Source organism: Rhea pennata, chromosome 14 (assembly GCF_028389875.1).
Source record: "Rhea pennata isolate bPtePen1 chromosome 14, bPtePen1.pri, whole genome shotgun sequence".
NCBI lineage: Eukaryota > Metazoa > Chordata > Aves > Rheiformes > Rheidae > Rhea > Rhea pennata.
Window position 1 is genome coordinate 1,880,770 of NC_084676.1, and position 16,754 is coordinate 1,897,523.

The 16,754-nt window shown below is 43.2% G+C and overlaps 2 protein-coding genes across 4 annotated transcripts in view; both read right to left on the reverse strand.

The window, feature by feature from the left end:
• Nucleotides 1-3,935, reverse strand: part of LOC134146611 (protein diaphanous homolog 1-like) — a 51,402-nt gene extending 47,467 nt beyond the window's left edge. For both annotated transcript variants that reach the window (XM_062586951.1, XM_062586952.1), the window contains exon 1: nt 3,750-3,935. In XM_062586951.1, the coding sequence (XP_062442935.1) occupies nt 3,750-3,855 (106 nt within the window). In that variant the 5' untranslated portion in view covers nt 3,856-3,935. The remainder of the gene's footprint in view (nt 1-3,749) is intronic.
• A 23-nt stretch (nt 3,936-3,958) lies between these two features.
• LOC134146610 (protein diaphanous homolog 1-like) overlaps nt 3,959-16,754 on the reverse strand; it is a 41,208-nt gene continuing 28,412 nt past the window's right edge. For both annotated transcript variants that reach the window (XM_062586950.1, XM_062586949.1), the window contains 10 exons: nt 16,296-16,435; nt 16,020-16,128; nt 15,657-15,767; nt 14,994-15,112; nt 12,899-13,015; nt 10,254-10,369; nt 9,602-9,666; nt 8,705-8,884; nt 6,211-7,134; nt 3,959-4,202 (listed from right to left, as the gene is read on the reverse strand). In XM_062586950.1, coding sequence (XP_062442934.1) covers nt 4,038-4,202; nt 6,211-7,134; nt 8,705-8,884; nt 9,602-9,666; nt 10,254-10,369; nt 12,899-13,015; nt 14,994-15,112; nt 15,657-15,767; nt 16,020-16,128; nt 16,296-16,435 — 2,046 coding nt within the window. In that variant the 3' untranslated portion in view covers nt 3,959-4,037. The remainder of the gene's footprint in view (nt 4,203-6,210; nt 7,135-8,704; nt 8,885-9,601; nt 9,667-10,253; nt 10,370-12,898; nt 13,016-14,993; nt 15,113-15,656; nt 15,768-16,019; nt 16,129-16,295; nt 16,436-16,754) is intronic.

A 16,754-nucleotide genomic window follows, 5' to 3' on the forward strand; every position in this document is an offset into this window, starting at 1 on the left:
GGCTAACCATAAGTGTTGGGATGTAATAACAGTCACAAACTCTGTCCTCAAGACAGGGTCCTTCTGAAGGATAGGGCCTGGAGCTCCTCAAGGAGTAAAAGGCAGAGAGCACCCTCTACCAGGGGCGCTCCCTTTCCCCAGGCAATGTGTGGCAACTATGCAGTGGCCTCCTGGAGTCTGCTGATCTTCCTCACATGTAGCAGTAGGGAAATAGCAAAAGCCCAAAAGGATGCTCGCAGTTCACCTGGGATATTGCCTAGTAGTCTGTTTGGGGTCTCACCTCCCAGCCGTGCATCCATCGCAACCAGACTCATACTCCAAGCTTGTAAAACATTCACAGGCCTGGAGTCTCTGAAGAGCAGAGCCTACCTTGCTATGGAGGAAAGTGCACCACATGCTCCATTTGCTCCTAGCTCCATAAATATTTAACAGTGAAATAGACTATAAAGAGTGCACTAAGATGGGGAAAGAGAGCCCCAACATTCACCTGGTAACACAGAGGGTAAGAGAGGAAAAACAGTCAGTGAGAAGAGTAGTAACTCACTGTACACGATTCTGTACAGACTTTGTCAAGCAGCCTACTCTTAACAGACTTCTTGGGTCAGGTAGTAAAAGCAGAATTTGTGGAGGGGGAAGAGAATGGATAGGGGAGTCCAAATCACAGTATCCAGACTTCAAATGCAGCTCATAGGCAGCTATGAGATTAACAGTACACCACCACACTCCATAACATCCTGGGAATGGCTGAGCAGCTTTAGGGAACAGAGGAACTCTGGGCACCACCTCTGCCCTTACTCTTCCTGCTAGACCATTCATTTTGCTGAAAGGGATGTTAAAGTCCAGGAGAATCAACATTTAAATAGATGAATCATCACTGGCCATTTTATTGACTTATTGAAAGGGATTAAAAAAAAATCAAGGGGAGGTAGAATCACTGATCTCTCATACATGGAAAAGGTGGTTCTTAAACCTCCAGATTAAAGGTGGGATGGGGAAGCTTAACTTCAGGAAAAATGAACTTCTGGTTGTCACAGCTGGAAGCTTATGTCACAGGCAAGAACAACAAGAAAGAAGATGGCCAAGTGCAGTGCAGCTTATGTCTTTGCAGAGCAGAGCTCCATGAACAGCCAATCTCATCAGATACAACTAAGTGCAACTCAGTGGTTTTAATTAGAAGGCAGTTAAAAATTAAAGGCTGCCTTGCCAGAGCAGATTCTACTTCTGAAAGTGTCTCTTTAGGGAACTTTCATGCCTGATACCAAGATGCTGCAGCCTTTGCATCAACTTACTGGAGCTGGAAAGCAAGAAATAGAGACACTCTCATGCACAGCTGACTAAGTTACTGACCTCATTCATCTCTACTCTTGGTTCAGAGAACAAGCTCCATAGCCGAAAAACAAGGAATTCAGAGTGGTTTTTTTTTTTTTTTTTTTTTTTTCCCCGCTACTTTTGGGTCCTGTTCATGGATTTTGTCACCACACCCTTTCTATCACCACAACAAACATTGCACACAGCTGGGCCAGAACTGTCTTGACTCAGAAGCTGCCCATCTCCCTTAACCAAATCACAGATGCTCAGAGTGGTCTGACTAACTGCTCCATACCACAAGGGCAACAGAGCTCTCCCGGACATCAGTTACTGGTTTGAAAGAGCCACACAAATTCTTCAAAAAAATGTACCATGAGCATATTAAAAATACACCAGTACAAAATGATGTAAGTACCATAGAGATTTGCCTAATTTTGTTGTAGAACATGTTCAAGATACAGAAAGACTGCAGTATTTAAGGTAGCCCTCTTCTCCCAAAGGGGAAGAAGAGGATGCAGAAGGAGAGGCCACTTTCATGTACCAAAAACGCTGAGGCCTGCCACAGTTCCACCTGGAGAATTGGCCAGAATGGTCAAGGGAACATCTGCCAACCACAAACAGATATGGGTATAGTGTGGCAACAGCTGAGCTGGGAGGTCCCTTTCTTTGCTGCTGGCTGCATGGGAACTCCTCATCCTGAAGGGCTCCCATATCTTAACAAGATCTTAGTAAGGCCAGCTTACTAAAACAGCTTACTCCTGCCAGCCTACACAGGATAGACATCTCAGGTCAAACACGAAGAACTTCAAGTACAAAACCTTCAAAGATGATGGTGGAAAGCACACATCATCAAGCTGATTCAAACATCCTGTGCCGTTTCTGGAGGGCCTGGAGATGGAAGGTGGCAAGCTGGCTATAGATACAGATCAGGCCCAGCCTCCTTCCAGAAGGTGGTTCAAAATGCCTACAAAGAACAAATAGAGCCCTGACAGGAGAAAATCCTGAATTGGAAGATCAAATACTGGGTTGGACGGGCCTTTTGTCTCACCCAGCATCACTCGTGATCTCACACAACACAAGACTCATTCAGCAATAACTGAAACAAATGAGGATGCTGAAGGGGAAGAATTGATTCTTAACAAGAATAGACAAGAGGACAATAAAAAAAAAAATTGTGTCCAGCATTCTGTCAAATCAACATTAAAAACACACCCACACATCTGATAAAACCGGAATCAACATATGCAGCATGCAAAACTCCGGGTCAGTGGATTAGTCATCTGTGCACACAGCTGAAAAAATTCCTATTAAAAACCAAACTCTCATAATCTGGAGATCCCTCGAGGGTCCTAGAAATGAGAAAGCAGTCTGTCACTAAGAGGCTAATGTTAATGTTCTGCTCTCAGAGGCAGGGAGTAGAAAGAGTCAGTGTCAAGGGATAGGGAGAAAAGGGGGAAACAAAGCACTGCTCCCCTCTCAATCATCCAAAAAGCAGCATGCAGGAGGCTGACAAGGACTGCACGCCCTTTTCCAAACAGGGATGAATTCTGGTTTTGCTGCTTAGAGAAAGAGGAAAAAAATTCTACCATCTATAAACACATTAATTCTACGCAAGGAGATGAGGATGGTAGTTCTGAAGCCACAGACACTAGCTTTACTCATTAAGGGTCAAGTGAACAAACCTAGATAAAACTGAATGAGGAAGGAAGTGTATTAGCTGGGCTGCAACAGCAATCTGCAGCATGATTAGCACTTAAAACTTGCTCTGCCCTGACATGTGTACAGCTCCTTGCTACCAAGACTGTTTTGACAAGGACTTCACATCCAAAGCATTGTCAGGAGGGTCTAGTGGTAGAGGGGAAATACAGACTGAACAAGAAGGTAGAGCCTTACTTGTCTGTCAGGGAACCTCTTTTTATATAAAGTCTATTCCTTTCCATACCTAAGCAAACCCAAGTCACCAGGATTTTTGGCTAAGAGGTAATATTCAGAGGACAAGAGCTGAGAATTAGTACACGGATAGGGGAACAATGCATCTTCAACACTGAAAAACTTTCACAATGAGGTGGGGGAAAACTTGTCACAGTCACCTAGCATGAGGGCATTACCACTAGAGGAGCTTGGTGCCTGCTGAACAAGATTTGCACATCCTGTTCTCAACCACTTCAAAGTAAAGGAACAGAGAAGGAGGCAGCTGGAGCTGATGCAGTAACCTGACAACACAGCTGAAACACTGTCCTCTTGAGAGGTAAAGCAATCCTTAGAGTCCTTTCCCATTACTAGTACAGGCATATAGCTCGAGCTAGCACATTCCTGCTGTGAAATCCTTCTTTAGGCTTACTCTCTGCCTAGGTGTCTCTCACTGAGAGGTAGCAACTCCCACTCCCACTGAATTGTGTTTCAAAGACTAGATTTCCCCAAACCACTCAGATACTACTCACCCTTGGAGGCTACAGGTGACATGAGATGAATCCACAGAGAAGAACACAGGGACGTACGGCGGATGGCAGAGGGAGAGAAAAAAAAAATTAGTTCATCTGAAGACATTTGATTGTAAGCTTTCTTCCCACTCTCCTCCAAACTTGTGGTGTTTCGAATCCACAGTCACTATGCAAAATTCTTTCTCAAGGTGCTGAACTACTTAAATACACTTGATCCATTTCCCCTTGTTCAACAAGATGGGCGTACCTAGCTCCTATAAATCCCCTCCAAAGGGGGCCAGCAACCCTTCAAGCACTACCCCAGTCCTTCTTACAATGATGCCGAGCTTGGCACTCACACTTTGTTTGGGCAGAAAAGGTGAGTGTAAGCTTAGCAAAGAGCTCATCATTCTCAAACCGGTCTTCTTTTGCTTTTGTCCAGAAACAATCCTGAGAGAGGTCTTCAGCCACGATCTGCAAGAAACACAAAGCATGAACCCCAGAAGCCTTTAGAACAGTACTCCTTCCCCTCAAGTTTATCACAGCTCACAGCTTCAGTTTGTCCCAGCTCACATTGAGCTCCGTTCTATTTTCATTAGTGCCCAAGGTCTGTGACTTGCTTCAGTCCTCCACCCCTTCCTTTTCCATTAAATCTCTCAGGGATTTCAGCACTACCTCCAAATCTACCTTTGCCTCTTTCTGACTCTTCAAGCTATCAGGTAAGAGACAGAGGTTTGTCTATAAACAAGTCATAGGTAAGTCTGCATTCCCTTCCAGAGATAGGCATCCTCTTTTCACTTTATATAATCAGCTCTTCTCAGCTGTTACATCTGGCATCAGCCAATTTTTACCATGTTTCTCCATTAGCTTATGAATCACTTTCCCTTTCTAAACTTCTAAAATTTTTCATAGCAGCTATCTCCAGACTTAAATGCATCTCTCTCTGGTTTAAATAATAAAAATAATAATAATAAAAATCCTTCTTAACTTCTCTTATTATTTTCACAAACACTCTGAGCATAGATTTTTCCTTCTTTTTAAGCACTAATTTAGAGCCGGAAACAATCACCCTTAATAACCTGACTCTTCTTTTTCATGTGCCATTCTCTTTCACCATCCATTCAGACATTCTTGACCATCTTTCATCTAGACTTCATTTTCATTGCAAATCACTCCTGCCCAATACCCTCCACAAAGAATTACCATGTTAATGAACACATGAGTTTAGAAGGGATATGAGGACTGGGTATTTCTTCCCTCCCTCACGCTCGTCACAGTTGTTTGGCATCTTAAATCGATGACTTTTAAGCTCAGAGGAACCACCTACTTTTGAACATGAAACCTGGAATTTGGAGACAGAATCAGACCACAAGCAGTTCTGATAACTCCGTTACCACCACTTTTTGAAAAACCTTCTCCTGACTGTATTTATGATTGCCCTGAAGACTAGCACAGTAACAGCATGATAATAAAACTTCATTCACAATGTAGGAATGATGAACACACTGAATATTGACAAGTTTGTTGCTGACAGACTGATGGAATAACTTTCGTACAGGTCTAATGCACTGTGGCAAATAGCACTCCAACTATTGCAGCTCTTTCAATTTACCCTGGTTGGCCTTCAGCAAACTCATTTGGTGTCAGACTGCCAAGTAGTAGTATCATCCACACAACTGCAGTTCTGAGATAGCAGCATTTGAATTCAAGCCACCAAAGCAAATGATCAGCCTAATAAACAAATAAGCCATTACCTGGAGTATCTTTGTGACAACAAGCTGTGTGCAGGCAGATACATACGCTTTAGGCTAAAAGCTATTTCTCCACTAGAAACTCTATTGCCAGCAGAGACCTTGTGAGCCTACTGCTGCTCAAATGCAAAAGCAGCTAGGACAGCAATTCTGTTCACATACACATTCATTAGCTGCATCCCAGTAAAAAAGGAAGAAAGAGCAGGGGGGAAATGTAATTTAAATGACAAAAGTAGTCTGTACTCTATCAAGCAGGGTAATTATCTGCTGCCTGCATATTTCAAAAAGGTTGTGATTATTAAATTGTTACCATGGAGTCACCTTCAAAGCGCTTTCTACAAGGCAGAGGGCAGAAAATATTCAATGAACATCAGTGAAACTAAATAGAGTCAATTAATCCATGGCTGCAGACTAACTAGGAAACAGCCTGTCCCTTTGCATTGCAAGCTGGAAGGGACAACATCACGCTGCAAAGGTAGCCTGTCCCAGTTGTGTGCCCCTTCAGCCACCAAGCACTTCTAGTCTGTGCACTCTGCTCTGCTCTGCTCTCTCTGGACACACAGACGAGATCACCTTGAGATCACCTTTGTCTATAGAGCATGGAAAGTGTCATCCTGATTGAGTGGTTTCATGACACTACGATATTGTGTGGCAAGATGCCACACCAGGAAAGAGGAGCTCATTTGGGTGAAAGAACAGGGTTTATGAAGGCCTAAAAAAATAGGTCTTACCTTGGACCAATTTGGTCTCCTCAGCTGTACATCTGGCTTATAAGTCTTCTTTGGAGCTAATCCATATGGAAGAACTGGAGCTGCAGGCACTCCCCAGCCACCAAAGCCAGGGGGAAGAGGAGGAGGGGCACCCATTCCTGGTGGGGGTGGTGGGATCCCAGGACCACCTGGAGGAGGAGGCGGGGGAGGGATGCCCCCACCAATGCCTGGAAGTGGAGGTGGGGGAGGGATGCCCCCAGAAGTAGAGCCTGGAAGTGGAGGTGGGGGAGGGATGCCCCCAGAAACCACACCTGGGAGAGGAGGTGGCAGTGGGATGCCCCCAGAAGCAGAGCCTGGAAGCGGAGGGGGCGGTGGGATGCCCCCAGAAACCACACCTGGGAGAGGAGGGGGTGGTGGGATGCCCCCAGAAGCAGAGCCTGGAAGCGGAGGGGGTGGTGGGATGCCCCCAGAAACCACACCTGGGAGAGGAGGGGGTGGTGGGATGCCCCCAGAAGCAGAGCCTGGAAGCGGAGGGGGCAGTGGGATGCCCCCAGAAACCACACCTGGGAGAGGAGGGGGCGGTGGGATGCCCCCAGAAGCAGAGCCTGGAAGCGGAGGGGGCGGTGGGATGCCCCCAGAAACCACACCTGGGAGAGGAGGGGGCGGTGGGATGCCCCCAGAAGCAGAGCCTGGGAGAGGAGGGGGCGGTGGGATGCCCCCAGAAACTGCACCCGGGAGAGGAGGGGGCGGTGGAGGCACTGGGGCCACTCTAGTTGCACCAGGCAGTGGAGGAGGTGGTGGGATGCCTCCAGAAACAGTGCCTGGGAGTGAAGGCGGTGGCTGGAGGTTCCCTGTATGCCCTGGAACTGAAGGAAGAAGCAAGGAAGAAGAGAATGAAGCCATTTCTCTCTTGGCGTCTTCAAGCTCTTTTTCCAACTTAGCAATCTAAAGAAAAGTAGAAGCAACATGCCATTACCAGCCATGCAGAGGTATCATGCTTAAACCTTTCCCAAATGATTGGGCCCATCGCAAAGCCCTATTCTTCCCTTCCCAAGATACTATCAAATTCCATTGTTAACGAAAAGGTAGAGCATACAGCAGCACAGCAGGTTATCTTTTATCTTCTTCATATGAAACTTATGGAAGGGGGACTCAAAGCCCCCATCTCTGAGCTGCTACAGGAAAGGAATCATTCCCACAGCACCATGGCCTCAGAAGGAATCCAGCCAGCCGGAGCGGGAAGCATAACACAGACAGCGCAGAAGAAAAAAAAAAAATTCTTTGGTTGAACCAGGCCTCAGAGAGCCTGTTGTGATTTACTGGATGGTCTCAATTGTTAGGAAGCTGATGAATACATAAAATGCCCCAGCAATTTCTGTCTAGGAATATCAGTGAGGGTGCTAGAGAGAGTGTAGGTCACAAAGAAAACCTGATTCTCTGTTTGCACCATCTGCCAATCCTACCATCATTAAAGTTTAAGAGGGGAAGAAAGACTATGTCAGTGTCAATAAAAAGAGTTACAGATACGACTCAGTAACTGTACTGAGGTCCTGATTTATGAACTGGAGAGCACCATATCAGAAGTTAAGGTAAAGTCAGTACAAAAAGCTGGGCTACGTTTGCAGACAAATGAATAAGAAAGTCTTCTCTCTCTCTCTCTCTCTTTTTTTTTTTTTTAATTTGATGAGACCATGGGGAGGAAAGATTTTCCAAGGGGCATTTCTCTCCAAGGTGAATTAGCCCTGCTTTGCTCAAAAGAAATTGCCTTCAGGAACCTTCAGGACACCCAGAGTCCATGCACTGGTGATGGTGTGTCCAACCCATCAGCACCTTACAAGTCCTTGCTGTGCAATGTCAAAGAACCAGACAGGCCTTCTCTTGCGTTGCATGGCCCCTTCTCATCATGTCCCCTCCTGTTCTCTCTCAGCTTTTGACCTAGTTCTGGCATCAGATAGTAAAAGCCAGATGAAATCAAGTCTTTTAACCATAGTAACCAACCAGAAGTCATTTCCACTGGTCAGCTCCTTCCTGCCTGATGGCAAGAAGTCAGTGCAGAGTAGTAGCTACCACAATCTGCCTGCCTATCTCAAGCAGTTCGAAGAGTACAGAAAAGTTTAATGTTTCTCTCCCTTAGCTGTCTGTTTGCTTCCTAATCTTGTCAATGATAAACAGCAAGAGTGATAAGATCCAATAATAGAGAGGTTTTTCTTCCTCTGCTCCATAAGAAGATACTTACAGAAGTATGTTGCCTGAAAAGGATTTTAACAGGACTTTGATTTCAAGACTGTTCTGTATAAACAACTGCAAATGGCTCTATCTTGCTCTATATTCTTTTTCTCTTGGGTAAACAAGTCAATACAAAAAAAAAAGTGTGTATTTTCTTTTCTATCACTTAAGGGACTCAACTGGCAGAAATTTCTGCATTAAGATCCAAAAATTTATTTCTTTGTTCAATCTTGGTTCTCCAGTGAGCAAAACCAAGTATACACAGACATGAGCCCATGAGCCTATTTACCTCCTCATTTAGCTGCGAGACTTTGCTTTCTAGCTCTTGCTTCTCTACAACAATTTGCTGTTTCTCCTCATCCAGTGTCTGCTTTTCACCACATATATCAAGGAGTTTTTGCTCAAAGTCACTTTCCATCTTCTTCATTTCAACTTGCAGCTCTTGACGTGCAGTCAGCTCTGAGTCCAGCTGCAGAGACAACACACACATGGGTTGAACAAGGATGTGCAATGAGTGGTAACAGTGTATCGGGCGAGAAGGGGACAGATGGGGGCCTTCCTTTCTTTTTCTAAAAACCTCTCAGAACTTAGGTAACATTGCTCTCATGCAGTACTCCAATTACATAGAGATGAAGATTCATGCCTCTGCCTAATCCAAGAGGCAAAAAAAAAAAAAAAAAAAAAGTAACAGTCTTTGATCTCTAGTCTGGTAGTCTCCAAGTGAAACATGTTCACACTGGAGTACATGCAGAGACATCTTTCCGGCTGGGAAGAATTCCTCAGAGTTTTGGCACAGTCTCAAGGCAGTTACTTGCATGGCAGTGGCAAGAGCTGAACTTTTCAATTATATCCCATCACAGCTTCAATTATTAGGAATTTATTAGATAGTCACCTGCAGTTTCTATCTGTTCCTATCAGATCAGCCGCAAGTTCGAGGGGTATAAGTGTCCCATGCAGCATAGCACAGCTCAAACTTTTTCCCCTCACTGATAGCTACAATTTTTTTTAAATTAGGATGTAAACATATGCTCTTCTACTGACAAAAGGGTCAAGCACAATGTGTACAGCAGTAATTAATTAGGGTAAAGGGGCTGGCAGCACTGAGAGTCCAGTGTCAGATACAATAGGCATTATTCTGATTCCTGCCAACATATTTGCTACCCAGGCCACATCATCAGCCAAAAACCTTTTTCTCCAATTCCACCGCTTTGGCCTCGCTTTTCTCCACCTTGGTTTGATCAATCAAGTTATCTAAAAATAAAAAGAAAGGAAATAAGATTAAGAAGAAACATCACCATTGTAAACAAGCTCCCCTTTTCCTTCTCCAACACCTCTCACATAAGCCGTACAGTGCGCCTGCTGATTCTCCACACCATTCATTTCAGGGCTGAGCTCTGCCCTTGCTGGAGAAACTTTGTCTCCCCTTTACCACACCACTGCTACAGAACCTCTGTCTGAGAATGGACATGCCCTTCTTTTTCCTATAATACATAAAATAATTGGTTTCTTCTGGAAGTTGCTCTCATCAAAAAGCATTGGCAGTGCTCCCTGTCCAAAACACAGCATTCTGGATTTTATATTAGTGGAATAACTGTGTGTGATGGAAGACATGCCCAAGTGAAGTGGTGAGGGACAGCCTAGATCTCTGTCCCAAGGATTTGGAAGGGAAGAGGACTAACACCAGAACACAGATCAGCTAGAAGACAAAATACAAAGAGAAGCAGGAAGATCTGGTGGAGGGCAGCTCAGATGAATACAGGGATTCAGTAAGAGTTTGTTCTAGAGCATGATCTAACTGGGCTAGTTTCAACAGAGCTATTATCAGCTAAAGGACTTACCAATTAACCCCTCAATGTTTATGTCAAGATGCCTGCACTTAAAGTCTGGATCGGCACCATTCTTGTACAGGATTATCTGGGAGACACATTCATCAATCAGCTTATAATACTGAGGTCTGCATTAGAAGAAGACAACGCAACAAAACATTAGTATCACTTCACAAAATAGATGGTTTTCAAGTAGTCCAAATAAGGAAACAGCGCACAACATCGTGTTGTTGAGTTTTTATAAGCACACAGTCATAACTTTTCAAGATTTCTGAGAATGGCCACATGGGTGACGAAAGCATAGAAAGGCTTCTACATGCAGGACAAACAAGCTTTCTCAAATAGCAACAGTGAAGGGGGGGGGAGATAAATCTATAAAATGACAAAAGTCACATGCATAGGATTCTGTTGTTCACTGCTTATTCAAACAAGACCAGAGGCCATCAGGAGTCAAGTGGAAAACAAGAGGAGATAGCTCTTTACAGAAGGAGAAGATTGGGCTACAAAATTCTTTGCTTTGGATCTTACAAATTTTACAGCTTCAAGAGGTGACCAGGTAAGCACATGGAAAACAAATTCATTTGGGGCTATTAACTACACTGAAACTATGAATGATTCAAATGGTCTCCAACCAGTGTGCAGCTGGAGGCTAGGAGAGTACTCTTGGGAAGTCGCATATTTTATAAGCCCTTCCCCCCTTTTTTACATGCTTCCCCAGACAGCAGCCCTTGGTCACTGTCACGGACAGGATACTAGGCTAGATATCTGGGCAGACCAAGAGATCAAATATATGCTCTGACCCCCTATGTTACGTTTTTTTTTTTTTTTAATAGCAAGTTTGCTTTTTAAGTAAGGCACATTCCGCTTTGTCCCAGAATCTGCACTACAAGCAACGAAGCATTAAGACAAACTTCCCACCAGTACACTAGATGAACAGTGAGTACACTCCGTATTATTTAACCTTCAGCTTCTTGCCTAGCTTTTTCGCTACCACTGGCTGGTAGCACTTCCACCTCTAAACTAGCCCTTTATCCCAAGACCCTGCAGCACTAGGTTCCTTTTCTGTTCATACAAGCAGCAACTGGCTAACCCCTCCTGCTGGTAGTAAGCTTTACTTCCATTCTAGTAGGATCAATTTGTACTGAGTTAATTCAAGAAACAACTTCCACAGGGCTTCACATTCACTGATGACCTAATGAAGAAGGCAGTTATTTTAGTTATTCTTCCAAGAAACATTTTCATCTTTCTGTTTTTTATCTGCTTTATTTTATGCTCTTCTATCTAATGTTTTTTCTCTTTAAGTCAGGCATAGTATTTTTTCTCTTCTGAAATTCAAGTTCTGTTAAAACTGAGAGCATAAGTATAAAAAAATCCTACAACAACAACTGACTAATGCAAGTCATGAACTCTACAGCCATTCCCAAGGAGGTATACAAATAAACTACATTTAGAGAAATTTACCCACGCTAAAACTTGTAAGATTATATCCTTAGCATGTTTTGGGCATAGTGGCAGACATAAGAGGCAGTACATATATAGATACAGAAAACATGGGGATGCAGACAAATTAAGCAATCCAATGTCTTTATTTGAAATAGTGTGATAACATTTTTGTTTAAAGATCCCTCTTACAAGCAGGTCACCAGATATCATGGGCCAAACACAATTTCATTCATTTATTGTCATTAGAAGAATGATTCTAGGAGGACAAAGTCAAACATCTGCCTGGATCTTTTTCAATAACTCTTTGCACCTTTGGCACATACTCCCCTCTCCCACTACCAGGCTGAAACTATTACAGCACTTTTGGAAATCAAGACTTTCTTGACACTGTATTGCATGGTTGCAAAATGGCCTCAAAGGACAAAGAGTAACTTTAAAACTTTCAATCACCACTGCAAACATCCTAGTATACTCTTCAGTTTCGCACTGTGTTCTCTAAGAGAGGCTTCTCAGTTTTAACATGTCGAAAAATCACCTATCCAAAATAAAAATGTTTGCTCATTTTGAGTCTTTTGGAATTTCTGTGACCTCTTAAGAATGACCACTAATAACTCTAAGGCAAATTCAGTTTGTTCTCTAAAAATATTAGGGCCACTATGTTTAGGTAAGTCTAATCTGAAAACAGCTAGCTTTCAGAGATGCTCTTTAATCTTTAGTTTATGTTTCCCCCCACATTTTACTATGAAATTTTTTGTTTTTCTTATTAGTGTTCATTTTGTTAAACTAAGTGCAGCTGTGTTTTTCATTTAGTGACACCTGAAACACAATGGTAAATATATAAGGCTTACGAGAATCATAACATTCCACTGCAAGTAGTGGATCATTAATACTGAGTTCAATAAAAATATAAAAAAAATTATGAAATTATTTCTTCTTGTTGTTAGTTTTTAGTACTTGTACTTAATTTTGTGCTTTTGTCTGATTCTTTCCATACTTGTGCTAATTTTCTTTTAAAGACTCTTCATTAGGAATTAACTTAATTTGTGTTTTTTGTCTGCTTTATTCTGCATTTGAGGCCAACTGAAGCTAAGAGAGCTTCTTGTATTACCTATGCAATTTTAATCCATTGCTCCCTCCAGTACAAAAGCAGTGTGCTAGAGACTACAAACAAACATTCATGTTATATCAGTCCAGTTTAAAATTTTCCTCCTCACCTGGCCTCGTAATCATTGCGAATTAGTAAAAGGTGCTGCAAGATGGAGAGGAAAAAAGGTTCTGCTTTGGAATCCTTCACCGTGTTGAGGAGAATCTGGAAGACTTCATTGAAATCAGTGAAAAATGGATTAAGGAAAATGCCTGAATGTCTTCCCAGAAACCTGTTATCTGCCTACTCTCTCGCTCCTTTCTTTGTAAAAGCAGCTTTTCTGGGCATTGCTCTTACAAAGAGCTATTTACACTTCCCTCAAGAAATTTTGCTGGAGAAATCAGTGAAAGCATCACCTGAGAGGTGTGAAAAATGGGTGTGTGCACCTCTTTTTCCAGGAGGTTTCTACCTCCCATAAGGATGGGCAAAGAAAGGTTGCTAGCAGGTCATTCGTTTCCCTCTCACAGGAGACAAGCCAGGAGGAGGTCCATCTCCCTGTTCACCACCCAATTCCACACGATCCCTTTGGATTTTTTCCATAATACTCTTATTTTCTCTTTCCTCTAAAAATTTAGTCCTACAGTTCTCCCTCACAACTGCACAAAGTCATTTTAACCAAAAAAAAAGGGGGGGGGGGGAGGGGAAATAAGTTTGCTGTGGAGACCAGAGAATTTAAGAATTTTCTCTTTCCCACAAGAGCACAAGAAAAAACATGGCAATTTTTTAAATTTAGTTTTGTGTGTGGTTTTTTTGTTTAAGAATAATTTTAGTTAAGGACAGCAGTAAACTAGCTGCAGTATCACAGCCAAGCAACACTAGGCTTGCACTCTTTCACAGAAATATTTTGAAGAAGGCCACCCTTAGCTCCCGAACTGCAGGCCAAATAGAGCAGCACAGACCTACAGGCAACCAGACTTTCTCCCAGACGCCTTCTCTCTCTCTCACTTCCCTGTAAAAATAAAACAAAAAACAAACCCCTGAAATTCCTATTCTAGTTTCTGATGAGACAATTTAGTGACTCAGTGGGTGCTAACAGAACTGATAAGTGGAAAGAGCACACAGGCCACTTCTGAGCGTTCCTATGTGAAACCGTTTCAGTTTAAGTCTCTTGCTCATATTGGCCCCCTGTTAGCAGGGCAACAGTAAGCTCTTTACCCATTTCTTTACACCTGCCCACCTCTTCCCAAAGCCAGGCCTGAACCACCAGCTGCCTACCCAGCTTTCGAAGTCCCCATATATTAATCAAGATGAGAAGCGTCCTAGGATTTTGTCAGTACCGTTTCAAGGATAGCATTTGTCTTTTGGAATTGATGATGAGTTATCTGGTCACCCTCCTGATCAGACTAAATCTATGCCCCAAACTAGCTGCAGCAGTAAAGTGTGGGTGCTGCAATACTCACACGATATGGCCCTATGATTACATCTCTCTATCCAGAGAGAAGGATCCAGTAGTGACACTGGTATATAATTTAGGGAGAGCAGCAAAATGGACTGATGAAAATACTCTAGAATTACATTCCTGCAAAGCAGCTACTGTTTCACAGGCCCTCTGGTGGCTATCTCCAAAAGCTCACTGTATGTTGCACAGACAGATGACCTGTACTACGCACTGACCAGAAGACAAACCATAGCTTGCCATAAAGGTCAAAACCTGAGCACAGATGCACGAAACCAAGCCGTGGTCCACAGACTCCCAAATCTCTGCAGCCAGTTCTGCCTCCTGTTGCTCACAGGCTCCAAGCACTTAACTGCAGACTGACCTCTAGTCAGATTCCTTTACTCTTTAGACAGTGAGTCAGAAATCCCAGAACGCAAAACTTTCCAGTAGATCTAACAACTACTACAGTCTTTGACAGAAAATTATCTCAATTCATCTTCTTTCTGACTTGGACTGGGTGAGTGGGTTTGAAAAAAAAAAACCCAAAACCTAATCAGCACATATCCATCTCTCCACAAAGAGAGGGCTGTATGGAGATTTCTTTCTCAATACATACACAGCCCCATGCCTGCCTGGTAGTGTAAAGGGTTTGGATATATGCACGTTTTCTAGTCTGGTAGAGATTGCAGCTCTATTCATATTTCCACCTAGATGCAAGTTTAGAAATCTCCTAGGAACGTTAGCTTCCCCAAGCTCATCCTCAGCCCAGCAAATAGCAAAAGGATATTCCATTTCAATGCGAATGTCATCTAGACGGCTCCTGAGGTCCTCAGAGTCCTCCTCACCATGTTCTTCAAATATACTTAGTTGCACTTTCAGCTCTTCATTCTCCAGCATATGCAGCTCCTGCCAATGACATAAGCATACTCAGAAACATCCAGTGAAAACTAACAGTATTACAATATTAATCAAGCATTCCCAAGTCACAGGCTAGTAATTCTGAAGTGCATTGCTTGAAGATGGCAGTGGTTCAGAGGTTACAGTAAAGCTCAAACAAACATGGTCTGGATCAGGTTTATTGAAAATATTCTTAAAGGTTTGAAAAAGGCCCCAGTAAAAGCACACAACCATACAGTGAGGACAGCTGAGGCCAGCAGATACCAAAGGAACAGACCTCTAAAGGGAACAAACAACACATTTGCAAGAGATTATCATGTGTTTACAGGAAAAAGCACTACCATTATTAAACAAATAAACAGTCTATGCTCAGAGCTGTATGTCTCTTCAAGTGCGGGCACTAAAAAGGCACTGAAAGGGCTGCATTACAGCATATCTCATTATGTCAGCTTTGCTTTGTCTGCTAGAAATATAGCATTTCTGAGTGTTTTTAATGGGGTCGTCATATTCAAGGGCTGGGGGCAAGGGAACAGGAAAGATGGCTGCTCCTTACCTTAAGAGTATGTTGCAGTCCAGAACGCATCAGCTCACTACGAATGTGAACTCTGAAGTCAAGTTCATCAGCAGGGCTGATCATTGCATTGATCAGCTGCATACAGGCCACCTAAAGGAAAAAAAAAGGGGGGGGGGGGGGAAAGGAAGAGCGTGAGAGAGAAAAAACTTCTGAGCAAGGACTGGAACTCAGTGCTTCAGAACTTCAAAGGAACCAGAAAGCCACATAAAAAAGCTGCAGTAGAAAAAAAAAAGTTAAGCCAAAAGGTATTTCATCCATCCCAAACTGATCTTGCCACAAGCTCTCTGGCTGTTGTGTTAGATTCTAAGTGCAGCACCCACCAAATCTTAGGAAATTAGGTACCTTCAGTGCCACTGAGGTGCCACTCTTTAGGCCATCCAACAGAGGTTTGAATCGTTCCACCTCATCCATTTCTGCTCTTTCAGTCAGCGCTTCCAGAACTCGCTCATACCTGCGATGAGAGAGAATCAGCAGCTACCTCATAGGCCAGGAGAGGAGCATGCATGTGCACAGCAATTGTAAAATGAAGAAGAGCAACAGTCAACAGATAGACTTCACAAAGATGCAAGTAACAGTCAAAATTCAAGAGCAAAAAGCAGAATATCTACTACCACGTACATGCCTTCAGGCTGAGGCAGGATACAGAGGGCAGACAGAAGCTTCACAGCATCTATCATCATGGAAGGGACTTTTGGGTCAACAGCTCTCACAAGTAGTAGGATCCCTTCCTCCGTATCCAGCATTGTTTTGATTCCAAACTAAAGAGAAGAGAAAGTTGGAATTAATGTCCAAGATTGAACCAGCCCTATAGAGGAGTGAAGTGGGAATGCTTCACGATTCAGGATGCTATGGGGAATGAAACACACAACACTTGCTCCAAACGTTTGTCTGAACATGTGTTATCCTTGTTTCTGACAGGAAATAGAGGAATGACAAGAAAGGGAGTGATATACCTCGAAGTATACACTGCCAGCAAGAGAAAAAGTTGTCCGTGGAACTTAAGATTCCAGAAACTGCAGAAGGAATATGTGAACTTGGGAGGAAGTAAAGACTATTAGTTTATTTGAGGAGAGTGAA